This window comes from Hemicordylus capensis, chromosome 6 (assembly GCF_027244095.1).
Source record: "Hemicordylus capensis ecotype Gifberg chromosome 6, rHemCap1.1.pri, whole genome shotgun sequence".
Lineage (NCBI taxonomy): Eukaryota > Metazoa > Chordata > Lepidosauria > Squamata > Cordylidae > Hemicordylus > Hemicordylus capensis.
Window position 1 is genome coordinate 12,019,917 of NC_069662.1, and position 11,157 is coordinate 12,031,073.

At 42.3% G+C, this 11,157-nt stretch overlaps 2 protein-coding genes across 2 annotated transcripts; both read right to left on the minus strand.

Annotated features, from left to right (window-relative positions):
- Positions 1–2,228: 2,228 nt before the first annotated feature.
- On the minus strand, positions 2,229–3,164 carry LOC128330865 (olfactory receptor 11G2-like). Its single transcript, XM_053264229.1, has one exon. The coding sequence runs from the start codon at positions 3,162–3,164 to the stop codon at positions 2,229–2,231; it is 936 nt and encodes a 311-aa protein (XP_053120204.1).
- Positions 3,165–7,483: 4,319 nt separating this feature from the next.
- On the minus strand, positions 7,484–8,443 carry LOC128330866 (olfactory receptor 11G2-like). The gene has a single exon (XM_053264230.1). It carries the CDS (start codon positions 8,441–8,443, stop codon positions 7,484–7,486), a length of 960 nt encoding a protein of 319 aa, XP_053120205.1.
- Between the last annotated feature and the right edge of the window lie 2,714 nt (positions 8,444–11,157).

Here is an 11,157-nt window from a genome sequence, read left to right on the forward strand (position 1 = left end):
GAAGGGTGTGTAAACCATTGGGTGTAGCTTTGTGCAGGAGGCTGAATGACCGCAGCAGTACTGAGACCCCTGCAGAAGGGTTAAGGAGACCCTGCTTGGAGTGCAGGAGGAACAGGCAGTTAGATATCAGTTGGTTGGATGACCGTTAGTCAATGAGTGAAGAGGGGAGAAGGTGAGCTGGAGGCCTAGAGAGTTTACAGGAGAGATTGCTCTGGTCATCTGGGGCTTAGGTGGAGGCAGGGGTGTCCTGTTGTCCACTGGAAGGCCAAGGCCTATTCAGGGGAAGGCCCAGCAGGCCTCAGAAAAGGAGGCTGAGGAGAAACTCTGTAACCAAGCAAGACACCTCAACCCCAGAGTGGAGAAATAAGGTCTCTTCACACATAACAGCAAACCACGGATCCAACAGATCCACAGTTTGCCTCCCTCCCCTGCGACCACCCCATATGATCACCATCCCAGTCTGGGAGCCAGCAACTCCTCCAACCCTGGAAGGACAGCCCGTGCCAGCCAATACCATTGCAGCCCGTGGGATCTTCTGTTGACATGGCAGTGGCAACGACCACCTTGTTAACGGCCATAGTGTTAAAATCTCTTCATTCATTCATTCATTCATTCGATTTCTCTACTGCCCTTCCAAAAATGGCTCAGGGAGGTTTACACAGAGAAATAACAAATAAATAAGATGGATCCCTGTCCCCAAAGGGCTCACAATCTAAAAAGAAACACAAGATAGACACCAGCAACAGTCACTGGAGGTACTGTGCTGGGGGTGGAGAGGGCCAGTTACTCTCCCTCTTCTAAATAAAAGAGAATCACCACGTTAAAAGGTGCCTCTTTGCCAAGTTAGCAGTCCTTTGAATTCACTCTACTTATGTACATCTGTAACCATTCGGCTTTTAAGCACCTGTGTTTAAACAATAAAACTTGTTAAAGTTCTGTCAAGGAATACAGATTGTTATATTTCCCCTCTCATGTCATCAAAAGAGAGACCCTCACACTACTGCTACGCAGATATGGGATGGGGTGGAGGAGTGGATTTCTGATTTCAGATCATCCCACTTTAGATCTGAATGGTGGCAGCTGAGATACCCGGAAGCAGGGAGAACCTCACAGAATAGGATTCTTTTTAAAATTAGATTCCCAAGGAAAAGGAAAAGTCATGACCCTTTCCTGCTGTTTCTCCCCTGTAACTGAGCAAAGAGGCACTTTTTTAAAAGTGGTGATTCTCTTTATTGAGCAGGGGGAGAGCAACTGGCCCTGTCCGTCCCCAGCACAGCATCCCTCCAGTGGCTGTTGCTGGTGTCTATCTTATGTTGTTGCTTTTTTAGATTGTGAGCCCTTTGTGGACAAGGAGCTGTTTTATTTGTTTATTTATATCTGTGTAAACCGCTTTGGAAACCTTCATTGAAAAGCGGTATATAAATATTTGTTGTGCTGTATTGTATTGTATTGTATTGTATTGTATTGTATTGTATTGTATTGTGAGGCATCCTGCCATCAAAGCTGAGGCAGCATATAAACAGGTTGTCTAGTAGCCAATGATAGACTTCTCTATTTTGTTGAAGGCACTTCCAATCCACCTGAACTAGGGACCACCACCAGAACTTGTTGCAGCAAATTCCATAGGTTATGTGCTCTATTCATCATCATCGGTCCTCCTCCAAATCCCTCTGCCTTCTCAAGTAAGGTGTGTAGTGATGGGGCAGAGAGGTCTTCATTAGAGCAACATAAAAATCTCCCAAATAAATAAATAAATAATCCTGAAATAAACCAATACATTGCTACTGAGGTGAAAAGAACACACACACTTTGGAGGAAAGATATGAACAAGATAGTAGAAATGGTATTTCAGTGATGTGGCTTTTCTTTTAAGGGCTAAGTGATTAATCCCCACCCTTCCTCCCAAAATGGAATTTAACACATGCACTTTCATATATACATATACATGTACATAGATGAAATGACACTGTATATATAAAAACTAATAAAAAACATTTGGAATTTGCATCTAATTATTTTTATTTCCACCTCATGGAACATGCTAAAACAACACCATAAACATTTCCATTTTGTAAAAACCCAGATAATTCATTTTCTTTCATTTATGGCATAATATTTACTCCAGCAGAGTCAGCCCAAATAGAGTCCCAACTTGTTTTCTACCTTGTGTTTGGTTTCTGAAAAGGAGAACTGCATTTCTATTTTCACATGCTCACTTTTCTCCTCAGTTATCTGTCTTTCTTCTTCAACAACCTGCCCAGTGCCTCCCACACCTGATCATTCCTCAGACAATAAATCAGAGGGTTGAGAAAAGGTGTAATGGTACTATAGAATAGTGTTACCGCCTTAGTGACCTCTGATTGGCTTTCCCCACCTGGAACCAAGTACATTCCTGCTACTGAACTATAAAAAAGGGTGACCACCATTAAATGGAAAGAAATGGTGGAGAAGGCCTTCCTACGGCTGCCTTGGTTAGAAGTTTTCATCAGGGTGAGAATGACTGCACCATATGATAGCAAAACAAAGAAAACGTTGCCTAAAAACAGAGTGTGCATAAAGATCTGGAAACCACGGGGAACGTTTCCTAAGGGAGGGCAAGCTAGGGACAGAAGAGGCCCAGGATCACACACAAAGTGGTCAATGATGTTGGGGCCGCAGAAGGACAACTTGGAGATCAAAATCACTGGCACAATGTACCCCAGGAAGCCAAGGACCCAACAAGCAACCACCAGGGCACAACAGGAATTGGGGGTCATAATTTGAGGGTAGCGCAAAGGATGGCAGATGGCCAAGTACCGATCCATGCCCATGGCTGAGAGGAAGAAGAATTCAGTGGTCCCAAGAGAGAAAAAGACGTAGAACTGGAAAAAGCAAGCTTGGAAGGAAATGTTCCCTTGAGGCAACATCAGGTCAAAAAGCATACGGGGCACAGTAGTAGTTACATAGCATATCTCTAGCCAGGAGAAGTTGCGTAGCAGGATGTACATGGGAACTTGGGACAAGTGCACATCCAGAGTCACCAGTGTGATAATAGCGATATTCTCAGCTAAAGTGAGCATGTATAGAATAGCAAACAAGATAAAGAGGAAGAACCTCTTCTGCTGTGTGACTCCAAAGCCCAACAAAATGAATTCCTGAACTGCAGTTCCATTGGCCAACTCCATCTGGAATGGGAGGAGAGAATCATCATCACATAACATACAGAAATACACATTGCAGAGCATCAACTCATTTGCTTCCACTGTAAAATAAGCAGTCATGTCTTTTCAGGAGGGCAGTATAGCATGGCAAATCAATTCTTTTAATGCTTCTGTAGGCTTTTTCATATTATCAGACCCCAAACTCCATGACTACACAAAGTAAAGCTTACAAGTTTTATTCAAAATCTTGAATAAATCTTGAATAAAGGTAAATCTGTGGCAAAAAAATACATCAAAATATAATCATGAGTAAAGTATACAATTCTATGAAGCATAAAATACATGTGGCATTTAAAGCTACTATTAAGAATGAGGTTTTGAATAATAAAATCCACCCCAATATCTTAACCCTTTCTATACAAAATTATTCTAAACCGTTAACTCATACCCCTAATCTAAAATACACTTACCCTTCTGGCATCTTTAGAAGTGTTCAGGCTTCTCCAAAAAGAATTCAGGACAAACTTATTCTTTAGTAAAAAAACAAACAAAGTAAAGGAAGTCCCCAACTTATATAGGAACAAAGGAAGCCACCATATACTGAGTCAGACCACTGGTCCATCTAGCTCAGTATCGACGTCTACCCAGACTGGCAGCAGCTTCTCCAAGGTTGCAGACAGGGATCTCTCTCAGTCCTATCTTGGAGATGCCAGAGAGGGAACTTGGAACCTTCTGCTCTTCCCAGAGCAGCTTCATCCCGTAAGGGGGATATCTTAGTGCTCACACTTCTAGTCTCCCATTCAAATACAACCAGGGCAGACCCTGCTTAGCTAAGGGGACAAATCATGCTTTCTGCCACAAGACCAGCTCACCTCTCCTTACAAATGGGTTGTGTTCAAATACTTGATTTGTAAGCTGGATTTTCATAACTCAGAATGCATGTAGTTCCCTAGGTTGACATCTTGTTTCTGTGTGTGGATTGGTGTTTGTAAGTTGTGGACTTTCTTAATGCAATATGTTACTCAGTGGATAGGTAATTATATAGGGATATAATGACTTGCATAGATGAAGCCTATATACATAGAAGAAGATAGTATATTTGTGACTTAAGAAGGATGATTTGTGTAAAAAAATGGAAAGAAAGAGAAAACAGTTTCTAAGAGGGGCAGCCCAAGAGGAGACAAAGGAGAAGTATACAAGAAGGAAATAGATTGAAATAAAGGGAGATGATCTGCTGTTTTCCTGATGACTTAGCATTTTATACCTCAAATTTCTCCCCTTTGTCTTCTCAGACTGCTATTGTGCCCAAGATTCTCATTGGAACTTTGGGTTCACCATTTCTATCATGGCAACCTGGACCCCATCAATGATTCATCAGTGATCCAATCTCCCCAACTGAGCATTGAATTAATGCTCAGTCCCCCAATTTACATAACCCCGGTTCCCCCCACCCCCAGTGGAAAAGCAGCACAGATTAAGGGGCTAAACACTTCTATATCAACGCCATCATCCTGATCCAGATCAGGACCTCATGCAGCTGTACTTAAGAGTATAACTCAAAATTTAATTGGATATGAACACACTGAATGGTCGCATTCTCACATCACATGGAACCATGGGTCCAATGGAGTAGTGGTTCCACTTCCCCTGCCTCCACTCTCCCGTTCACATTCAGACAACAGGGATCGCGTCCTCTCTGAAATAAGTGAGACTGCAAAGAAAGAGGAACTGGTTGTGTGGGCTTCCTTCTTGCTTGAAGGGCAGCCCACACAGCCAGTCATGGAGCGAGAAAGGGAGGAACTCCATCCCTCAACTCCAGACCAGCCAAATGCATCCTCCAGTGCTGCATTCAGACACAATGGAGGCTCTGTGGACCCTTGGTTTTGCAGTAAAACTCACTACAAACTGAGGGTTCAAAATGGAGTCTCTGGAGCAACACCTTGGGTTGCACAATGGACGGGACCAGAGTTGCATGCCTTTGGATGTAACAATAAGGAAACCTCAGATCCCTGCAGCTCCAGTTCTCCATTTCATGCAAAAGTAGCCAATATCTTGTTTGGTCTGGCCATTAAGATATCCTCTTCAAATTTCCTTTCTTCACAAATATGCAAGTGCAGCACACTGGCAGCAAATGGACTGCAGACATATAGCTATTAAGCCTGCATCCATTCCCCAAAGAAAAGAATTTCACCCCCTCCAAGGATATGTCCTCTCCAGCCAACTTGCAGCTCTTCCTACCTCTAATATTCCTGCTACAAAATGTGGATCCACACACTGTTTCTGGCTTTGAAGGGTGCCACTGAGAGGAGAGGCATTCTCCAGCCTTCAGGATAACATTTCCCACCATCATTTGCTCCTACTGATAATATTTCTATCATCATAACAAAGAATGCTTTCTTGTCATTCATAATTTAAAAAATCCTTTTTGCATCATTTCACCAAGGAAAAATCAAAAGGGTTGTGTCTGCAATCTATTCAATCCAGGTGCCCTCTAATCCAAATTGCATTATGAACATTAGGATCAGGAACAACATAATGCAAGTTGCATCATGCTCTGTTGTACAGAGCATGCCTACTTCCACCTCTCATGATGATTCATCCATTGCACGTGTGGCCAGTGTGGATTCTGTGGTCCACACTGATCATCTCCCATTCTGGCTGAGATCTGCTTAGCTTTAACTATATTGTGTACTTTCTGGCTGTCCTTCTCATCTATTGCTGGTCTGCTTTGTACATTCTGGCACTGTCTACATGCAAGATGATGGAGGAGCTTTGAAAGACCCTTGAGTTCATTGAGTCACTCTATATGGAGGAAAGCAATTGATCCAAGTATTTGGTTTAAGTTTTAACTGAATTTAAATCAGATATAATCATGGACATTTCTTGTGACTCCTTTCTCCCACACTCATCTCTCTCTGCCAACACTTCCTAGAAGACCCATCGTTCAAGTTCCCCTGCCACCAAAGGTGGCACCCATCTATGTTCATTCAGTTGTGATTCTCACTCCCCCATACCTTTTGCGTGAGTCATAACACACATTTCTATACCTCAGCAGGAGTCAAACCGCTGATTCATCCAGTTGTAACCTCTCCACGATTGCTGTGTCAGAATTGGGGGGGGGGGGGAATGCTATAATCTCTGTCTAGCTTGGATGCTCATCTGGAATACTGATGACATGAAGGTCATGAAGACCATGGTGTGAGCTTTAAGGGAGAGAGATACGCTGTGTATGTGTGAGTGCAGATCTGGGCTTCAATGCCATTGATTACTTTTGGCTGCAGTTTTAAGTGTTGACTAAAATGAACCTTGAAAGATTTCTCCAAGGAACAATACAATTTTTCAATGAAACATCTCTTGGGAGACAGGATTCCACTATCTCATCACTGATGTTTGTTTTTCCAAACTGCTGTCTTTTTTCCAAATGTTGCTCATTGTTCGTAGCAAAGAATATTGCAGGTGGTACACCACTGTCAAGTAATGGGGAGACTGATGGACTAGGCACAGGGACAAGACCTGGATTCAAGTCCCAATTCAGCAGCGAAGCCAAGAAGTTGCTCCTCCTCATCTGATCAATGTGATCTTGCTACAACGGAAAATAATGGGGGGAAGGAGCCAAAAAACCACTTTATTGCGATGCTATTTTCTAACTGAATTGTGTTCACTCAGGCCTTCTAAAAGGTTTGATTTTTCAGTTTGATTTTTAAAACTGTTTTTAAAAAGTTTTCAATTTTTTTTAATTTTTATTATTTATTTATTCATTACATTTATAAACTACCCCATCCAAAGGCTCCGAGTGGTGTACAACAAAGTTAAAAAGACATAAAATCACACACCATTTAAGACACATTGCTAAAAATAATATAAAAACAATTCAAAAACAAAATTATTGGTGTGTTGTGATTTCATGTAATATGTGTTTTTACTTGTTTTTACCTTATTTTCACCTTATGGCATGTTTTAATGTTGTCTTTGTTATGCAGCGACTAACAAATAAAGTTGTTATTTTATTTATTGTTGTTGTTATTGATTATTATTATTATGTGTTGATTAATCCCTCACCCTTTCCCCAAAAGCTGAAATTAGCACATACCTTGCATACATGCATCTGTATGTACGTAGGTAAAATGTCATTGTACAGACAAAAACAAACAAAAAAAGCATTAGGAATTTCCATTTATTTCCATTTCACAGAACATGTTAAAATCACACCACTTTAAAAAAACCTCATATAAGCAAATTTATATCATAATATTTATAACAGCTGAGTCAGTCCAAGCACTGCCCCAACTGGTTTTCTGCTTCGTGTTTGGCATCTGAAAAGCAGGAGGGCTGTATTTCTATTCTCACTCCTTCACTTTCCTCCTCATCCATCTCTCTTTCTTCTTCAACAACCTGCCCAATGCCTCCCACACTTGGTCATTCCTCAGACAATAGATCAGGGGGTTGAGAAAAGGCGTAATGGCACTATAGAAGAGTGCCACCGCCTTAGTGACCTCTGACTGGCTCTCCCCACCTGGAACCAAATACATCCCTGCCACTGAGCTATAGAAGAGGGTGACCACCATTAAATGGAAAGAAATGGTGGAGAAGGCCTTCCGACGGCTGCCTTGGTTAGGGGCTTTCATCAGGGTGAGAATGACAGTGCCATAAGATAACAGAACAAAGAAGACATTGCTGAAAAAGAAAGTGTGCATTAAGATTTGGCAGGTATGGGGGACATTTCCTAAGGGAGGGCAGGCCAGCGACAGAAGAGGCACAGGATCACATACAAAGTGGTCAATGATGTTGGGGCCACAGAAAGATAACTTGGAGATCAAAATCACTGGCACAATGTACCCCAGGAAGCCAAGGACCCAACAAGCAACCACCAGGGCACAACAGGAATTGGGGGTCATAATTTGTGGGTAGCGCAGTGGGTGACAGATAGCCAAGTACCGATCCAAGGCCATAGCTGAGAGGAAGAAGAATTCAGTGTTGCCGAGAGAGAAAAAGATGTAGAACTGGAAAAAACAAGCTTGGAAGGAGATGATCCCATAAGGCGATGCCAGGTCAGAAAGCATACGGGGCACAGTGGTAGATACATAACATATCTCTAGCCAGGAGAAGTTGCTCAGCAGGATGTACATGGGAAGCTGGGACAAATGCACATCCAGAGTCACCAGTGTGATAACAGTGATATTCTCAGCTAAAGTGAGCATGTAGAGAATGGAAAAAAGGACAAGCAGCAGGAACCGTGTCTGCTGTGTGACTCCAAAGCCCAGTAAAACAAATTCCTGTACTGTGGTCCCATTGGCCAGCTCCATCTGGAATGGGAGTAAAGAATCATCATGGCTTAACATATGGAAATACACATGACATTGCATAGCATCAAACTATCTATTTCTATTGAAAAATAAAAACTAACCAGGCATTCCATTCGTGGAGGTCAACAGGCCATGCCATCTGCATTTTATCCCTGAGTGTTTCCAATCACAAATGATTATTACTCAATGTTTTTCTCTGTAGCTCTTATAAAAATGATCTATCTATCTATCTACCTCCCTACCTAACTACCTACTTACTAATGCATTTTAAACAGACTTCTTTGGGGCAAATTAATTTCCATACTGTTCAAGAGCCCTGCTTTGAATATTTTGCTCTGCTTCACTGAAAGATTTTTCAGTAGCCCGACTGCTACTGAACCCTGAACAGATGCCACACCAAATCACTCCAGCTCAATTCATTGTTAAAAATCAGAATAAAACAAATCTGATGCAAAATACCTCACCTGATCTCAGCTGACAAACTGCACAAGAGTACTTCAGCCTAATAACATTGAATGCAAGCAAGTAGGGCTACTGTGAAATAATTAAAATAAATAAGCACAAACATTATGCAAAAGTCATTAAACAAGAGGAATCCCACTACAAATAACAGAATTACTCTCATGTAACAACATTTGTGCATTTCATGTGTGATTTCTACAGTAGCTCTACGTGATGTCTGAGTCGCCCCAGGCGTAACTCCATGTCCAAGGGACTAGAATGACTCACTGGGAACATACAGTAACAAAAAACTCAAAATCACATGATGCTCTTTAATACAAATCTGCTATATTTGGCCTTGATACAATGGCCAGTCATTTCTGGGACTGGAAGTTCTCCAACTTTGGACTCTCTCAAATGTCCCTTCGCATTGAGGTACGCAACTCCCAGTCTTCTTAGTAGGGTGCATCTTCTCCTTCATAGGGCCAATTTTCCTCTGGAGTTTGGAGAGCCATGCCTCTTCTTCAAGCACCGGCTATTGGGCTTCCCCTCTGCCCATGGGAGCCATTCTTCTTGAGGGTGTGCCTCCACTCTGAATGGCTAGAAGCTCTGGCCTCTCTCCTTAGGTCTTCTCGGCCCTGGGTGGGCCTCAGGCCAGTACGCTGACTTACCTCTTACCGTTTCCCTCACTGGCATCCTTTGCCCAGCAGGCAGGCCCCTCACTCCAGGGCTCCTCATCTTCTCTAAACCAGTGACATCTAAACATGCAACTGGACACATTCTGCACACGATGTTACTGGACTGATGTACCTTTGTGCCACTATAGGGAATATGTTTGAAGAGGTATTTTCCTTAAATGTATGCTTTGCAATCATATACATTTCCCTTGAAATAAAATGTTATTTCATTTAATTATGTTGGTTTGCATTCCCCACTTCCCTGCAGAGTGCAATGTCCATCATCAGTACAGAAGCTTTCAGTTTCCTTCCTGGAAAACAAGCACTGGAATCTTCGGGCATAATACAAGAAGACACTCTGGGTCAAAACATTTCTTGCCAAAAAATCCCCTTCCTTCTGCAAAAGAGAGTACGAGCTTCAAGGTCAGCAGCGTAATGAACAGCATGTTGCCAGAACCCAGAGAGTGGTTTTTCAGTGAAAGCAGCACAGATTATAAAAGGTTAAATAAATCACAGTCTCATGCAACTGTACTTCAGAGTAAAACTAAGCCCTTAACTAGAAAATAACGCATTTTAGATTGTGAGCCCTTTGGGGACAGGGATCCATCTTACTTATTTATTATTTCTCTGTGTAAACCGCCCTGAGCCATTTTTGGAAGGGCGGAATAGAAATCGAATTATTATTATTATTTTTATTATTGAAGGTCTTGTTTAGTTTGACCCTCAAGATGTCTTTTTCACCTTTCTTTACAAATATGCAAATATAGCACACACTGGCAGCAAATGGACTCCTGCATAGTGCAGACAGTGTAGCTGTTAGCCCTGCATCCATTCCAAAGAAAAGAAAGGATACTTCTGCTCCAGCCAACTTGCAGTTCTTTCTGCCTCTAATACGCTTGCCAAATCTGGCTCCACACACTAGGACAGTTCACACAATTATGAAGCAGCTAGGAGACGATTCCTATCCAGTTTCAGGAACTTGATGGGCTCCTCTTTTGCAGTGGTGAGTTCGATAAAAACAAGTTGGTCTGTCCCCAGCTTTTGAAGGCGGTTGAGGCGGGGGGGAGTGTCTAACCCAACAGGCTTGGACAATTTAGCTCCCCATCTCCTACCTTGTTATTCTCTAACACACTGTCACAAAACAGGAGTTTGCCCAGCTCTGGATTTGTCTCCTACCCAGTTTATGGTTGTGTAAACCGCTCTACGGTCTCTGGCTCTGAATGGTGCCACCTTCCAAGAGGAAGGGAGAGGAGAGGCATTCTCCAGCCCTCAGGAGAACATTTCCCAACTCCATCTGCTCCCACTGATAATAATTCTATCAGCCTAACAATTATATATCTATCAAATGTATGGCTAGTGTGGCTTCTATGGGCCTCCCTGATCATCTCCCATTCAGGCTGAGACCTGTGTAGCTTCAGCTATATAGTATCATTGTGTCCTTGGAGCGGCTGTTCCAAGTATTTGGCTTAGGTTTTAAACAAGTTTTAAACAAGTTTTAAATCAGATATAATCATAGACATTTCTAGTGATCCATTACTCCCTCTTATCTCTCTTTGTCAACATTTCCTAGAAGACCCCTTGTTCATCCTTTTTTTA